This window comes from Cetorhinus maximus, chromosome 11 (genome assembly GCF_964194155.1).
Source record: "Cetorhinus maximus chromosome 11, sCetMax3.hap1.1, whole genome shotgun sequence".
NCBI classification, from domain to species: domain Eukaryota; kingdom Metazoa; phylum Chordata; class Chondrichthyes; order Lamniformes; family Cetorhinidae; genus Cetorhinus; species Cetorhinus maximus.
Genome location: NC_135889.1, coordinates 17076815 through 17093366, shown reverse-complemented (window position 1 = coordinate 17093366; position 16552 = coordinate 17076815). Strand labels below are relative to the sequence as shown.

The following is a 16552-nucleotide window of genomic DNA, read 5'->3' as shown; positions in this document are numbered from 1 at the left end:
CTGTCTGAGGAATCTTACCTTCAGAAACAGGAGTAACAATCTTGGGTTTATATTGGATAATGTCACATATCTCTATTGGCCTTATGTGTAAGTATTATAAGTCAGACATCCTCTAGTGCTACTACAAATTCAAAGACTAGGAAAGATGGCACTAGCAGTGTGTACTATCTAAAAGATGCACTGCAGAAACTTACCAAGGCTCCTTAGGCAGCACCTTCCAAACCTATGACCGCTACCATCTAGAAGGACAAGGGCAGCAGATACATGGGAACACCACCACCTGGAAGTTGCGCACCAAGCTCCTTACCATCCTGACTTGGAAATATATCGCCGGTCCTTCAGTGTCACTGGATCAAAATCCTGGAACTCTCTCCCTAACAATACTGTGGGTGTACCTACACCATGTGGACTGCAGCGGTTCAAGAAGGCAGCTCACCACCACTTCTCAAGTGCAATTGGGGGTGGGCAATAAATGCTCTCCTAGCAAGTGACGTCCATATCTTGTAAATAAATTTTAAAAAATTAAAACACCTGGCTAATTTTTTACATTAAATCAAGTCAATGAGATAATAAAACACAACCCCTTTGAGCAGTGTATATGAGATATAGGTGTGAATTACCGTATGATAAATCAGATCCCAGGGACTCCTTTAGGGGATCAAAAGTCTGTCAACTTGACTGTTTATGTCAACCTCAGCAAGATGAAATTTAAGTTCCTCAAGAAGCTCCATTGTCTGTATCTTTTTATTTGTTTAATTACATCTTCCTAGTGCAATGCTATTATGTTAATACATTCTAAGTACACCTGGTTAATTTCTCTTCAACAGTCTGCACAATAACATCTGTTTCCTCAGTGATGAGAAACCATGTATATCAGTTATAATCTTCCCCTTAACCCAGTATCTTCAAAACAGAAGCCTATTCATACCAGATTACTTCCCTGAAGTCTCCTCCACTGATTTGCTGCATCTATTATATTTCTCAATCTCTTAACATGGATGGTTAATGAGGTAATGTCTTCACTGCTCTAGGTTTGACCTTGCATAGCTTTTGCAGAATGAGTATTAATATGTGAATATGTATTTTAAAATGTTACTATAAATATTCTACCTGACACATCTATTCTAAAAAATATTTAGAAATTGTGTTAAAAAAATTTGCTAAAAACCAGTAAAGTTGTTGCAGATATATCAGGTACATAGAATCATAGCACAGCACAAAAGGAGGCCATTCAGTCTATCATGTCTGTGTTGTCTTTCTGTAAGAGCTACACAGCAAGCCCCACTTTCCTCCCTTTTCACTGCAGCCTGTAGTTCTTTTGCCAGTCACCATTAATTTGCGTCCTCTGGCTCTTGATCCTTCTGCCAATAGCAACAGTTTCTCTCTATCTACGCCGTGCAGACCCCTCATGAATTTGAACACCTGTATCAAATCTTAACTTCTCTAAAGAGAACAGACCCAGCTTCACCAATCTATCCTCGTAACTGAGGTCTCTCATCTCTGGAAACATTCTCATAAATCCTTTCTTCATTTTCTTCATGTGTGGCGCTCAGAATTGGACACAATACTTCAGTTGAGACTGAACCAGAGTTTTACGGAGGTTCGCCATAACTTCCTTGTTTTTGTACTCTTTGCCTCTATTTATAAAACCCAGGATCCCCAATGCCTTATTAAGCGCTTACTCAACCTGTCCTGCCAGCTTCACCGATTTGTGCAGCTCTACCCAGGTTCCTCTGCTTTGAGAATTGCATCCTTTATTTTATATAGCCTTTGTTCTTCCTACAAAAATGCATCACTTCATATTTTTCTGCACTAAATTTCATTTGCCCTGTATCTACCCATTCCACCAGCTACCTATGACCTCTTGAAGCTTATCACTATCCCCCTCACAGTTCACAATACTTCCAAGTTTTTTGTCATCTTGCAAATTTTGAAACTGTACCTTGCACACCCAAGTCTAGGTCATTAGATAGATCAAGAAAAGTAGCGGTCTATATACTGACCCCTGGGGAACCCCAATATACTTCTTCCTCCAGTCTGATAAGCAACTACTTATTGCTACCCTCTGCTTCCTGTCACTCACACAACTTGTATCCATGTTTCCCCTGCTCCTTTTATTCCACGGGCTTCAACTTGCTGACAAGTCTGTTTTGTGCCATTTTATCAAATGCCTTTCAGAATTCCATGTATATCACATCAATCACATTACCCTCATCAACTCTCTTTGAAAAACTTAATAAAGTTAGTTAAACATGATTTGCCCTGAACAACCCCAAGCTGGCTTTACTTTATTAGTCCAAGGGACAAATCATAGAAAGGTGAATGCTTACTCCAGGTTAAGACTTGAGTTAGAAGAAAGCGATGAGTTTCAGATATATAAAGTGTTATGAGGGATGGAAAAAGCAGTGGTGTGACCATATATACCAGGAACAACAACGATTTTTTATTTATAAAACACCTTTAACATAATAAAACACCTGAAGGCACTTTACAGGAGAATTATAAAACAAAGGAAGACACCCAGCCACATAAGAGGAAATTAGGTAAGGTGACCAAAAACTTGGTCAAAGAGGTAGGTTTTAAGGCCTTAAAGAAAACAAGATGGAGAGTTGTATGAAGGGAATTCGAGAACTTAGGGTCTAGGCAGCTGAAGGCATGATCACCAATGATGTTACGATTATAATCGGAATGCTCAAGAGACCAGAGTTAGAGGGCTGTAGTACTGGAGATGTTACAGAAATAGGGAAGGGCAGGGCCATAGAGGCCTCAACGATCAAAATTTTAAAATCAAGATGTTGCTTGACTAGACGCCAATGTAGGTCAGCAAGCAAGGGGTGTTAGGTGAATGGGTCTTGGTCGAGCTAAGATACTGGACAGGATCTTCTGGTCGGCGAGCAGGGGCGGGGTCCGCACGCCAACACGTAAAATGATGCGGAATGATGTCAGGTGGATCACCCGATGTCACCCCGCGTCATTTCCATTTTCAGGTTGGCGGGGGCGCAGCCGAATCAACTGCGCGCCCGTCGACCTGTCAACGGCCTATTGATGCCTTTGAAAAACTAATTAAGGTAATTAATGGACCTGCCCGTCCAACCTTAAGGTTGGCGTGAAGGCCAGGAGTCCTGGCGGGCTTCGGAAAAAGCATGAAACCTCATCCACGGGGCGGATGAAGTTTCATGAGGGTATTTAAATTTTTACCAAATCTTTCAATACAAGTTATGAACATGTCCCAACTCATGTGACAGTGTCACATGAGGGGACATGTCAGGGAAATTTTTTTATCATTTCTATTAAAAATTTTAATTCTGAGCCCGATCTCCCTGAGGCAGCACTTAGCCTTAGGTGATCGCGCATGCGTGAAAGAGCACACTCCCAGCTGAGGGAATCCCCCCCCCCGCTCGCACAGGGAGCACATAGCGCTTCCTGGCGGATGTCACACAGGGCGAACCTTAATTGGCCCGCCCACATAAAATGGCAGCACACCCAAGATCGGGGCCGGGGGCGGGGGGGTGGGGTGGAGGTGGGTGGAATTTTTCCCACTGTTACGATTTCTGTAGAGACCAATAACTTTTAAAAGGAGATTTGACCTTCCAGTTACTATCTGAATGAATGAGGCAGCAAGTTTTCATGTTTTAATTTTTTACTGACATATTACTAAAAAAGTATGCTTCACTAAACACTATTTTCTTTTTATAGGGAACTTATACTTTAAGCTACAGGGAGGAACACCCTCCTTTTATACTTAGCAGCAATTGCACTGTCCATGGAATTAATAGTCCTTATAGCAAACAGTGCACAGTTACTCCCAGCTTCCAAGGGGTTCCCGTATTCCCATTTTATTGAGCATTAACTTCAAGTAACCATTTCAAGGTGCTTTCTCAGTTTGCAGAAAGTTTGTTAAATCTACCACCAGCAATAAAGCCCATTCCAATGATTCACCTTCCCCGGGCCATATCCCAGAATCCTTAGACAGCTTCATGATGTGTCTCTTCAACTAGAAATCGTCTTACTTCCGCATCCAGCTGTGGTAGCTTACAAAGACAAACAGCCTTTTCTCTCTCCTGACCATACTGAACCTCTGCTGCCTGTCTGTGATATTCATTGCTTTGTAGGGAGCCCACTTCCCCTGCCTTCTTGCCCATGGCAACATGAAACACATGAACCTTGCACCCAGGTAGAATGCTAATTAGCTATCTTTGATCCAAGTTCCCTTTTATCTATAAGTAAATGGACAGTTTGCAGCACAACTGTTTACAATCTGTTTACATCTTTCTGGGACTTTGGGAGTCTTGGAGTCTACTCATAGTAAACTCAGAGACAGGTGTCATTGTCTCCAAACATAAATACCTTGAATCACCTTCTCAGTAAAACGATCTAATCCTTCCTTCTAAGCTTGCATGCAGTTGACCCAACATGAATAAGTGCAGTATATTGCGTAGATGGGTATAGGAAATTACATAGTGACATAAACAGATTAAATGAGCAGGCAGAACTTTGGTGAATGGAGTTCAGTGTGATGTCATCTGTTTTAGATCTAAGAAGGAAAAAATGTATACTTTCTAATGGTGAGAGACACAGAACCGTGGAAGAAGAAAGGGATTTTGATGTCTAGATACGCAAATCACAGCTAGTGCACAGGGGCTGGAAGGGGCTGGATATAAAGGATTAGAAATTATGGCCAGAATTTTCCCGTCGGCGATTTGGGGGTGGGACCCGCTCGCCGATGGGAAAATGATGCGGGATGACGTGGGGAGGAACCCCCGACGTCATCCCAGTCCCTTTAAATTTTCAGGAAGGTGGGCGGACAGCGAAATCAGCTGTCCGCCCACTGACCTGTCAATGGCCAATTGAGGCCATTGACAGGGTAATTAAAGTAATTAAAGGCCCTGCCCGTCCAACCTTAAGGCTGGTGGGCAGGCCAGGAGCCCCAGCAGGCTTCTGATAATACATGAAACCTCATCCATAAGACCATAAGACATAGGAGCAGAAATTAGGCCATTCGACCCATCGAGTCTGCTCTGCCATACAATCATGGCTGATAAGTTTCTCAACCCCATTCTCCCGCCTTCTCCCCATAACCTTTGATGACCTTACCAATCAAGAACCTATCTGTCTCGGTCTTAAATACACTCAATGACCTGGCCTCCACAACCTTCTGTGGCAATGAATTCCATAGATTCACCATTCTCTGGCTAAAGACGTTTCTCCTCATCTCTGTTTTAAAAGGTCTTCCCTTTACTCTGAGGCTGTGCCCTCGGGTCCTAGTCTCTCCTACTAATGGAAACATCTTCCCCACGTCCACTCTATCCAGGCCTTTCAGTATTCTGTAAGTTTCAATCACATGCCCCCTCATCCTTCTAAACTCCATCGAGTATAGACCCAGAGTCCTCAAACGTTCCTCATATGTTAAGCCTTTCATTCCTGGGATCATTCTCGTGAACCTCCTCTGGACCCTCTCCAGGGCTCGCACATCCTTCCTGAGATACGGGGCCCAAAATTGCTCACAATATTCTAAATGTGGTCTGACCAGAGCCTTATAAAGCCTCAGCAGCACATCCCTGCTTTTATATTCTAGTTCCCTCGAAATAAATGCCAACATTGCATTTGCCTTCCTAACTACTGACTCAACCTGCAAGTTAACCTTAAGAGAATCCTGGACTAGGACTCCCAAGTCCCTTTGCACTCCAGATTTCTGAATTCTCTCCCCATTTAGAAAATAGTCTATGCCTCTATTCTTCCTACCAAAGTGCATGACTTCACACATCCCCACGTTGTATTCCATCTGCCACTTCTTTGCCCATTCTCCTAACCTGTCTAAATCCTTCTGCAGCCTCCCCGCCTCCTCAATACTACCTGTCCCTCCACCTATCTTTGCATCATCTGCAAACTTAGCCAGAATGCCCTCAGTTCCTTCATCTAGATCATTAACGTATAAAGTGAAAAGTTGTGGTCCCAACACTGACCCTTGCAGAACTCCACTAGTCACTGGCCGCCATCCTGAAGGACCCCCTTATTCCCACTCTCTGCCTCCTGCCATACAGCCAATCTTCTATCCATGTTAGTACCTTGCCTCTAACACCGTGGGCTCTTATCTTACTGAGCAGCCTCCTGTGTGGCACTTTGTCAAAGGCCTTCTGGAAGTCCAAGTAGATAACATCCATTGGCCCTCCTTTGTCTAACCTGCTTGTTACCTCCTCAAAGAATTCTAACAGATTTGTCAGGCATGACCTCCCCTTGATGAAACCATGCTGATTTTTCCCTATTTTACCGTGCACTTTCAAGTATTCTGAAAACTCATCCTTAATAATGGACTCTAAAATCTTACCAACGACCGAGGTCAGGCTAATCGGCCTGTAATTTCCCGTCTATTGCCTCACTCCCTTCTTAAACAGGGGGGTTACATTGGCGATTTTCAAGTCCTCTGGGACCCTCCCTGACTCCAGTGATTCCTGAAAGATCACCACTAACGCCTCCACTATCTCTTCAGCTATCTCCTTCAGAACTCTGGGGTTTAATCCATCTGGTCCAGGTGATTTATCCACCTTCAGACCTTTCAGTTTTCCTAGCACCTTCTCCTTGGTAATGGCCACCATACTCACCTCTGCCCCCCAACTCTCTTGAACTTTGGGGATGTTACTCGTGTCTTCCACCGTGAAGACTGACTCAAAGTACCTAAACAGTTGCTCCGCCATTTCTTTGTTCCCCACTACTACTTCTCCAGCGTCATTTTCCAGCGGCCCAATGCCCACTTTTGCCTCTCTCTTACCCTTTATATATCTAAAAAACCTCTTGCAATCTTCTTTTATATTACTGGCTAGTTTACCCTCATATTTAATCTTCTCCTCCTTATTTCTTTTTTAGTTGTCCTCTTGTTGGTCTTTGTAGGCTTCCCAATCCCCTGGCTTCCCACTGCTCTTCGCCGCATTGTATGCTTTGTCTTTAGCTTTTATGCTATCCCTGACTTCCCTTGTCAGCCATGGTTGCCTCGTCCTCCCTTTAGTATGCTTCTTCTTCCTAGGGATGAATTTTTGCTGTGTCTCCCAAATTACTCCCAGAAACTCCTGCCATTGCTGTTCCACTGTCTTTCCTGCTAGGCTCATCTCCCAGTCAATTCTGGCCAGCTCCTCCCTCATGCCTCTGTAGTTACCTTTATTCACCTGTAATACCGTTACATCCGATTCCAGCTTTTTCCTCTCAAATTGCAGGGTAAATTTTATCATATTATGGTCACTTCCTCCTAAGGGTTCCTTCACCTTAAGCTCCCTTATCAAATCTGCCTCATTACACATCACTAAATCTACAATTGCCTGTTCCCTAGTGAGCTCCACCACAAGCTGCTCCAAAAAGCCATCTTGTAGACATTCCACAAATTCCTTTTCTTGAGATCCACTACCAACCTGATTTTCCCAGTCTACCTGCATATTGAAATCCCCCACGATAACTGTAACCTTGCCTTTCTTACACGCCTTTTCTATCTCCTGGTATATTTTGTGCCCCACACCCTGACTACTGTTCGGAGGCCTGTACATAACTCCCATTATGGTTTTTTTAACCTTTGTGGTTCCTCAACTCTACCCACACAGATTCTACATCATCTACGTCGTTTCTTGCTATCGATTTAATTTCATTTCTTACTAACAAAGCAACCCCACCCCCTCTGCCAGCCTGCCTATCTTTTCAATAGGATGTATATCCTTGGATATTTAGCTCCCTGTCCTGATCCCCCTGCAGCCATGTCTCCGCGATGCCCACCACATCATACCTGCCAATTTCAATCTACGCCACAAGCTCATTTACCTTATTTCGTATACTGTGTGCATTCAGATACAACACCTTCAGTCCTGTATTTCCCGTCCCCCTTCTCATTGTTGTCCCTTTATCTGATGTGCTTGAAGTTAGATTCCTAGCCCTTTCCAAACACTGTCCTATTTTGTGTTCTGGAGACTTTAATAGCCACTCCTGGGCTCTCCTTCCTTTTCAGTTTTTTCATAATTTTCCATGTAGTTGAATCCACCCCCCCACATGCTAACCTGCTGCTTTGTTTCCCATTAGTCATACTCCTTGTAGTTTTACCCTTCCCTTCTCCCCCACTTTCTAGTTTAAAGTCCTGTTGACCAGCCTATTTACCCTTTTCGCTAGGACATTGGTCCCAGATCGGTTCAGGTGGAGACCGTTCCAACGGTACAGATCCCTCCTGTTCCAATACTGATGTCAGTGCCCCATGAAATGGAACCCCTCTTTCCCGCACCACTCCTTTAGCCACGTGTTTACTTCCCTTATTCTCGCGTCCCTATACCAATTTGCACGTGGCTTGGGTAGTAATCCAGAGATTATAACCCTTGAGGACCTGTTCTTTAATTTAGTTCCTAGTTCCTGATAATCCCCAAACAGATCCTCTTTCCTAGTCTTACCTATGTTATTTGTCCCGACATGGACCACAACAACTGGATCCTCCCCCTCCCTCTCCAAAATCCTTTCAAGCCGGTCAGAGATGGCCCTCACCCTGGCACTGTCAGGCAACATACCATGCGGGACTCTCAATCCTGCTTACAAAGAATGCTATCAATTCCCCTAATTATAGAATCCCCTACAACTACCACTTGTCTTTTTGCTCCCCCCTCTTGAATGGCCTCCTGTGCCATGGTGCCGTGGTCAGCTGGCTCATCCTCCCTACAGCCCTGTTCCTCATCTACACAGGGAGCAAGTACCTCGTACCTGTTGGACAAGGTCAAGAGCTGAGGCTCCTCTGTTCCTGAACACAGGATCCCTCTACCTGCCTCACTTGCAGTCACACCCTGCTGAACCTGACCACTGACCGAATTTGAGATACTTAATCTACAGGGTGTGACCGCCTCCTGAAACAAAGCGTCCAGGTAACTCTCCCCCTCCTGGATGTGCTGCAGCATCCGGAGCTCGGACTCCAGCTCATGAGTTCTGAGCCAGAGTTCCTCCAGCAACCAACACTTGCTGCAGATATGGTCACTGCGACTCGCAATGGATTCTGCCAGCTCCCACATCATACAGCTACAGCACATCACCTGCCCAGCCATCTCTACTTAGTTGATTAATTTGTTAATTAGTTTTGCAGTGTTTTTTTTTCAAATTTGGTGTAGATTTCCTACAAACCAATCAGGTCACAGCTTTCCTGTGACGTCACTTTATCAGTTTTATCCTGTGTCTCCGACGCTCTCCTTGCGCTCTTTTATCCTGCGTCTCCACCATTCTCCTCGCGCTCTTTTATCCCGAGTATCCGCCGCTCTCCTCACGCTCTTTTATCCTGTGTCTCCGCCGCTCTCCTCACGCTCTTTTATCCCGTGCCTCTGCCACTTTCCTCGCGCTCTTTTATCCTGCGTCTCCGCTGCTCTCCTCATTCACTTTTATCCTGTGTCTCCTCTCTCCTCGCGCTCTTTTATCCTGTGTATCCACCACTCTCCTCGCGCTCTTTTATCCTGTGTCTCCGCCGCTCTCCTCACGCTCTTTTATCCTGCGTCTCCGCCGCTCTCCTCGCGCGCTTTTATCCTGTGCCTCCGCCGCTCTTCTTGCGTTCTTTTATCCTGTGTCTCCGCCGCTCTCCTCATGCTCTTTTATCCTGCGTCTCCGCCGCTCTCCTCGCGCTCTTTTATCCTGTGTCTCCGCCGCTCTCCTCACGCTCTTTTATCCTGTGTCTCCGCCACTCTCCTCACGCTCTTTTATCCTGTGTCTCCGCCGCTCTCCTCATGCTCTTTTATCCTGTGTCTCCGCCGCTCTCCTCACGCTCTTTTATCCTGTGTCTCCGCCACTCTCCTCACGCTCTTTTATCCTGTGTCTCCGCCGCTCTCCTCATGCTCTTTTATCCTGCGTCTCCGCCACTCTCCTCGCGCTCTTTTATCCTGTGTCTCCACCGCTCTCCTCACGCTCTTTTATCCTGTGTCTCCGCCACTCTCCTCATGCTCTTTTATCCTGTGTCTCCGCCGCTCTCCTCACGCTCTTTTATCCTGCGTCTCCGCCGCTCTCCTCATACTCTTTTATCCTGCGTCTCCGCCGCTCTCCTCGTTCACTTTTATCCTCCGCTGGCGGGATGAGGTTTCATGTTCCTTTTTAAAAACTTTAATAAATGTTATGTGATATTTATTAACATGTCCCATCTCTTGTGACATTGTCACATGAGGGGGACATGTTAATAATATTTTTATTTTTCTATTTTTTAAGTTTTCTACACTGTCACTAATCTCCCTGAGACAGCACTTAGTCTCAGGGAGCTGTGCACTCTTTCATGCACATGTGCCAAAGAGCGCACTTTGACAGCTGGGGATTCCCCCCCCCCCCCCCCCCCCCCCACCCCGCACAGGAAGCACATCGCACTTCCTGTCGGGCAGGCCACTGGGTGGGCCTTAATTGGCCCGCCCACTTAAAATGGCGGCGGGCCCCGTTTCGGCGGCGGGGGTCAGCTGTCCGCCCGCCACCGATCTGGTGGGGCCCGCACGCCCACCAAGGGCAAAATTCTGCCCTACATTTCAGTTAGAGAGCTTTGAAGACCCCATCTGGAGTTTTGCACCTTTTTTTATTCATTTATGGGATGTGGGCGTCGCTGGCTAGGCCAGCATTTATCGCCAATCCCTAATTGCCCTTGAGAAGGTGGTGATGAGCTGCCTTCTTGAACCATTGCAGTCCATGTGCTGTAGGCACATGTGCAGTTAGGGAGGGAATTCTAGGAATTTCACCCAGCGACAGTGAAGGAATGGCGATATATTTCCGAGTTAGGATGGTGAGTGGCTTGGAGGGCAACTTCCAGCTGTAGTGTTCCCATGTGTCTGCTGCCCTTGTTCTTATAGATGCTAGTGGTCGTGGCTTTGGAAGGCACTGTCTTAGGAGCATTGGTGAGTTCCTGCCATCTTGTTGATGGTACACACTGCTGGCACTGTGCGTCAGTGGTGGAGCGAATGAATGTTTGCAGATGGGGTGCCAATCAAGCAGGCTGCTTTTTCCTGGATGGTGCCGAGCTTGATGTGTTGTTGGAGCTGCACTCATCCAGTAAAGTGGAGAGTATTCCATCACACCCCTGACTTGTGCCTTATAGATGGTGGAAAGGCCTTAGGGAGTCACGTGGTGAATTACTAGCCTCTGACCTGCTCTTGTAGCCACAGTATTCATATGACAAGCCCAGTTCAGTTTCTGGTCAATGGTAACTCCCAGGATGTTGATAGAGATTCAGCTATGGTAATGCCTTTGAATGTCATGAGGCGATGGTTAGATTCTCTCTTGTTGAAAATGGTCATTGCCTGGCACTTGTGTGGCACGAATGTTACTTGCCACTTGTCAGCCCAAGCCTGATATTGTCCAGGTCTTGCTGCATTTGGGCATGGACTGCTTCAGTATTTGAGGAGTAGCAAATGGTGCTGAACATTGTGCAGTCGTCAGCGAACATCCCCACTTCTGACCATATGATGGAATTAAGGTAATTGATGAAGCAGCTGAATGTTGTTAGGCTTAAGACACTACCCTGAGGAATTCCTGCAGTGATGTCCTGGAGCTGAGATGACTGACTTCCAACAACCACAATCATGTTCCTTTGTGTTAGGTTCGACTCCAACCAGTGGAGAATTTCCCCCCTGACTCCAGTTTTGCTAGGGTGCCTTGATGCCACATTCGGTCAAATGCTGCCTTAATGTCAAGGGCAGTCACTCTCACTTCACCTCCAGAGTTCAGCTCTTTTGTCCATGTTTGAACCAAGGCTGTATTGAGGTCAGGAGCTGAGTGTCTCTGGCGAAACACAAACTGAGCATCAGTGAGCAGGTTATTGCTAAACAAGTGCTGCTTGCAGTGTTGATGACTCCTTCCATCACTTTATTCATGATTGAGAGTAGACTGATGGGGCGGTAAATGGCTGGGTTAGATTTGTCCTGCTTTTTGTGTGCGGGACATACCTGGGCAATTTTCCATATAGCCAGGTAGATGCCAGTGTTGTGGCTGTACTGGAACAGCTTGGCTAGGGGTGCATCAAGTTCTGGACCATAAGTCTTCAGTGCTATTGCTGGAATGTTGTCAGAGCCCATAGCCTTTGTAGTATCCATACCTTCAGTCATTTCTTGATATCACGTGGAGTGAATTAAATTGGACCTTCGGAGGAGGCAGAAATAGATTATCCACTTGGCACTTCTGGCTGAAGATTGTTGCAAATGCTTCAGCCTTATCTTTTGCACTGATGTGCTGGGCTCCTCTATCATTGAGGATGGGGTTATTTGTAGAGCATCCTCCTCTATTGAGTTGTTTAATTGTCCACCAGCATTCACAACTGACAGGACTGCAGAGCTTAGATTTGAACCATTGGTTGTGCAATCGCTTAGCCCTGTCTATCACTTGCTGCTTATGCTGTTTGGCATGCATGTAGTCCTGTGTTGTAGCTTTGGGCACTGAACATCAGAAACTACATATAGGCCTTGGAGCAGGCACAGCACAAATTCACTGGAATAATACCAAGACTTAAAGGTTTACATTATGAACACAACTTGCATAAAGGGCACTGGAAATTATGAACTCTATCATGTAAAAGGTTTTTGATATGCGTTGAGTTGAAATTTTCAAGACTGAGTGTGATAGATTTCTGTTAGACAAGGGTATTAAGGAATATGGATTCATGACAGGCAAATGGAATTGAAGTACAGTTCAGCCATAATCTGATTGAATGACGGAGGGTGCTTGTGATGCTGAGTGGTCTATATTTCTGTTCCTATGTTTCTAATTATTTTATTGCTGTAAGTGGAAAAATATGAAAATATTTGTTGCATGGACTGGTTGGGCCGAATAGCATATTTTATGTATTAACTGTGCCTCTGGATCTCAAAATAAAAGAAATATCTGGAAAAACAAATAGCAGATTCACAACTGTGTACAAATAAATCCTACTTTGACGGCATAACCATCTGACAGTCTAGATAAGTGACAAATCTAAACAATTCAAGTCAAACATCAATGCCTGGCTCACATTGAATGTCACATTTGAAGATGTTAAAAGCTTAATTAGTTTAGCGTATCACATATTTTGCATGTTGAAGTGGTGCATCAGGTTTGCATATTTATTCATATTCAAACCGCAGTATAGATTTGAAATCTTAGTACAATAGCAAGACTTGATAACATAAAGTTAGCTGTAATTTTTTTAAAATGTGTACGTTTTTGCTAATAATGTTATTTGTATTTTCCCATCAGTTTATTGCCACAACTTTTTAAATGACTTCTGCAGCTACTCCAGCAACAAGCTATCATAGGAAGTAGTGTGAAATTTATTTTCTGTTTAAAAAAAAACTCAATTTAAATAACTTCATTTTATTTACAGGTGTCAGGTTTGCAAGCAGCGTTACGTGCCATAGAAAGTGGATGGGATTTGCCAGTTGCTATGACTTCAGGTATGAATTGAGCGGGGTAACACTTATTAAATGCTTCTTTAAAACTGGGTGGTTAAGGTATTAGTGCACTCTCTGCATACCAACAACCAGATCATTGTTTCAGGAGAAAATATTTGTTGTGACCAGGTGTTTAATATTAAAGTTACTAGTTATGATGTCTTTATTTGATGGGTATGAGGAAATTACATTAGAAATGCAAATTGAAACCATTGATTATTTTCATAGAATGGTTATTAAGGTTTTGATTACAATTCACAGTTATATAGAAAAGTAATTCTGGAGCATTAGATGAAGATAAAAACGGCATGAGTTGGAAAAGAGGTGAAAGATTTGGTATTTTGCGTCTGCAAAGTATCTATTCTTTTAACTCTTATATGTTTTTTGTTTATGTACACATAGGGCAGAATGTTGCCATTGGCGAGCAGGGGGCGGGGCCCTTTCGCCGACGCGTAAAATGACACGGGATGACATTGGGTGGAACCCCCGACGTCATCCCGCCCCATTTAAATCTTCAGGAAGGCAGGCCCGCAGCAAAATCAGCTGCGGGCCCGCCGACCTGTCAATGGCTAATTGAGGCCATTGACAGGATCATTTATACAATTAAAGGACCTGCCCGTCCAACCTTAAGGTTGGCGGGCAGGCCAGGAGCCCCGGCGGCAAATAGATAAAACATCTTCCGGCTGGATGAGTTATAAGTTTTATAACCCAGCTATAAACTTTATAAGTTTAAAGTTTTATAACCCAGCATGCCAGCATGCAGGGTTATAAAATTTTTAATAAAGTTATTATGTAAATTATGAACATGTCCCATCTTATGTCACATGAGGGGGACATTTTAGCGTTGTTTTTTCTATTTTTAATATTTTTCAACATGGAAGCGATCTCCCTGAGGCAGCACTTAGCCTCAGGGAGATGTGTGCTCTTTCGTGCGCATGCGCGAAAGAGCGCACTCTCACTTTTGGGGAATATCCCCCGCATAGCGCTTCCTGCCGGACGTCACGCTGGACGGGCCTTAATTGGCCCGCCCACGTAAAATGGCGGCAGGGTCCGCTTCTCCAGCGGGGATCGTCTCCACGCCCGACAAAGATTGGGTTGGGCCCGCCCGCCCAACAGGCAGAAAATTCTGCCCATAATTGTTTTTACATGTAAATAAAACCCCACCTGATAGTTAGCCATAAATGATGCCAGACATCAGCCACATAGATTTTAACAGTTGCTATTCATTTTAAGCTGATGCAGTATTTTTCTAAAAATAACTTTAGATGTCAGATACTGACAATGCCTCCTTTTTAAGAGCATTTATTAATTGTTAAATAAACAATTATGAAGATGCCAGCTGTCGTGCCAGACAGTTTCATTTAACTGTTTTCTTCTCTTTTGATGATAGAATTTAAAAAAAAATAATTATGTATTAGTATTGCTTAAGGTTGGCCAGCAATGTTGAGATTGTAGCTAAACATTTGCAATTTTTAAGTTTGGCATTTACTGGGGTCAAATTGCAATAAATCTTTGGCGTGAATTAATAAGCCTATGTTGTTAGAAACTTGAGCTGGGATTTTGCCAAGGCGGCAAGGGTTCTGGGGCTGGAAGCAGAGGTGACCCCACTTTGGCCAATGGTGGAACCCAGGGCCACAGTTTATGGGTAACAGCCAAATAAGTGGCTGGGCTGCCAACCAATTAAGGACAGTGACCCACCCACAAGAGCTGCGAGCCCAATCAGAGGCAGGGAGGAGAGCTTGGGGCAGGTAGGGAAGGAAAATACAGCGCCAAGTGCTGGATGGGAAATCTCTCTGGGGAAATCATTGGGACAGGGAAGGCTACATGTGGCCCACTTTTTACTTCACAAAACCTTAACCTCTGGGAGGCCATCTCCCCAGATGGCACTATTACAAGTCACTAATTGGGCCTATACGTATGGCAATTGTCTGCCTGCCTCCTTGGGGCAGGCAGCCTGTACACTTCCGGTCTCACTGTTGGTAAAATGCCCGGTCCCGTGCTACCTTGGCCCTCCCTTCCATGCCGCCCCCTCCCTCCTATGCTCTCTTCTCCTCCCCGTGCCGCCATCCCTCTTATGCTGCACCACGTCCCATGCTATCCAGCTCCTCCCTCCCATGAGAAATAGGGGCAGGGACAGATTATTTGGCCCTTTGAACATGCTCCATCATTCAATACTATGATGGCTAATCTTGTACCTCAATTCCACCTTCCTGTACCTTTTCCATATCTCTCAATTCCCAGTATTAATCTCCGCCTCGAATATATTCAATGATTGGGCATGCAGATTGGGCATGCATACCTTTGGGGTAGAGAATTGCAAAGATCCATAGCTCTTTGAAGAAACTTCCCCTTCTCTCAGCCCCCATGTCCAACCCCTTTATACAGCCTGTTTGAATCAGATCTCATTTCAATCTAGGGTGCTGTCCAGACCACAAGGATATCCTCATGTTTTTGCTGCAGAACATTGGGCCCATCAATCAATGATTTTTCTCAACAGAACTCTAATTTCACTGATGACCATGACATAGATACCATCAACTACTGTATTCTTTGACATGAAACCAGCATTTTGTCCAAGATAGCTAATGGCTTTTGGCTTCACAAAATGCTAATTGGCTAGTTTCAGTTGTTTTCTGATAACATAAATTGCTTCTGTAAAAATTTACTTCAAACCTAAGGAGGCATTGTGTTCCTCTCCCCTGCCTTCACTGTTTTCCTTTTAGAAATTGCTAGTGTTGCGGATACTTAGGGCGGAATTTTCCAGTCCCCCCTTGGCAGGTTTAATGGTGGGCAGTTGGGGAAACAATTTAGCGGGAACTAAAATATCAGTTTCCCGCTGGCTTAAAATGACTGCGGGAACTTGTGCTCCTGCCCATATGACAGGTTGTTATTCCCGCCAGAGGTTGGCATGAAACCGTTTTGCATCCCATTAATGGGATGCAGATGAAGGCCTGACCAGAATCATCTCCCCCCCGCCCAATTTTTTATGCCTGCGGGATATCATGACGGTCCGGAACACGTCCGGACCAATGTGGCGTGCGCATGTCGGAATTACCTTCAAGAAGGCTTGGGGCAGCTTGCAGAGATTGGAAGGAAAGATGGAGGCTTCCAGTGACCATGGACCCTGGAACACCACGTGCAACAGTGGGTGGGTGGAGCATCAACCATGTCAA

General features: G+C 44.9%; 1 protein-coding gene across 1 annotated transcript in view; it reads left to right on the top strand.

The window, feature by feature from the left end:
• The window catches only part of spag16 (sperm associated antigen 16), a 1278115-nt gene that overhangs the window by 127443 nt on the left and 1134120 nt on the right, over positions 1-16552 (top strand). The window contains exon 8 of the mRNA XM_078551570.1: positions 13313-13382. Within this exon, the coding sequence (XP_078407696.1) occupies positions 13313-13382 (70 nt within the window). The remainder of the gene's footprint in view (positions 1-13312; positions 13383-16552) is intronic.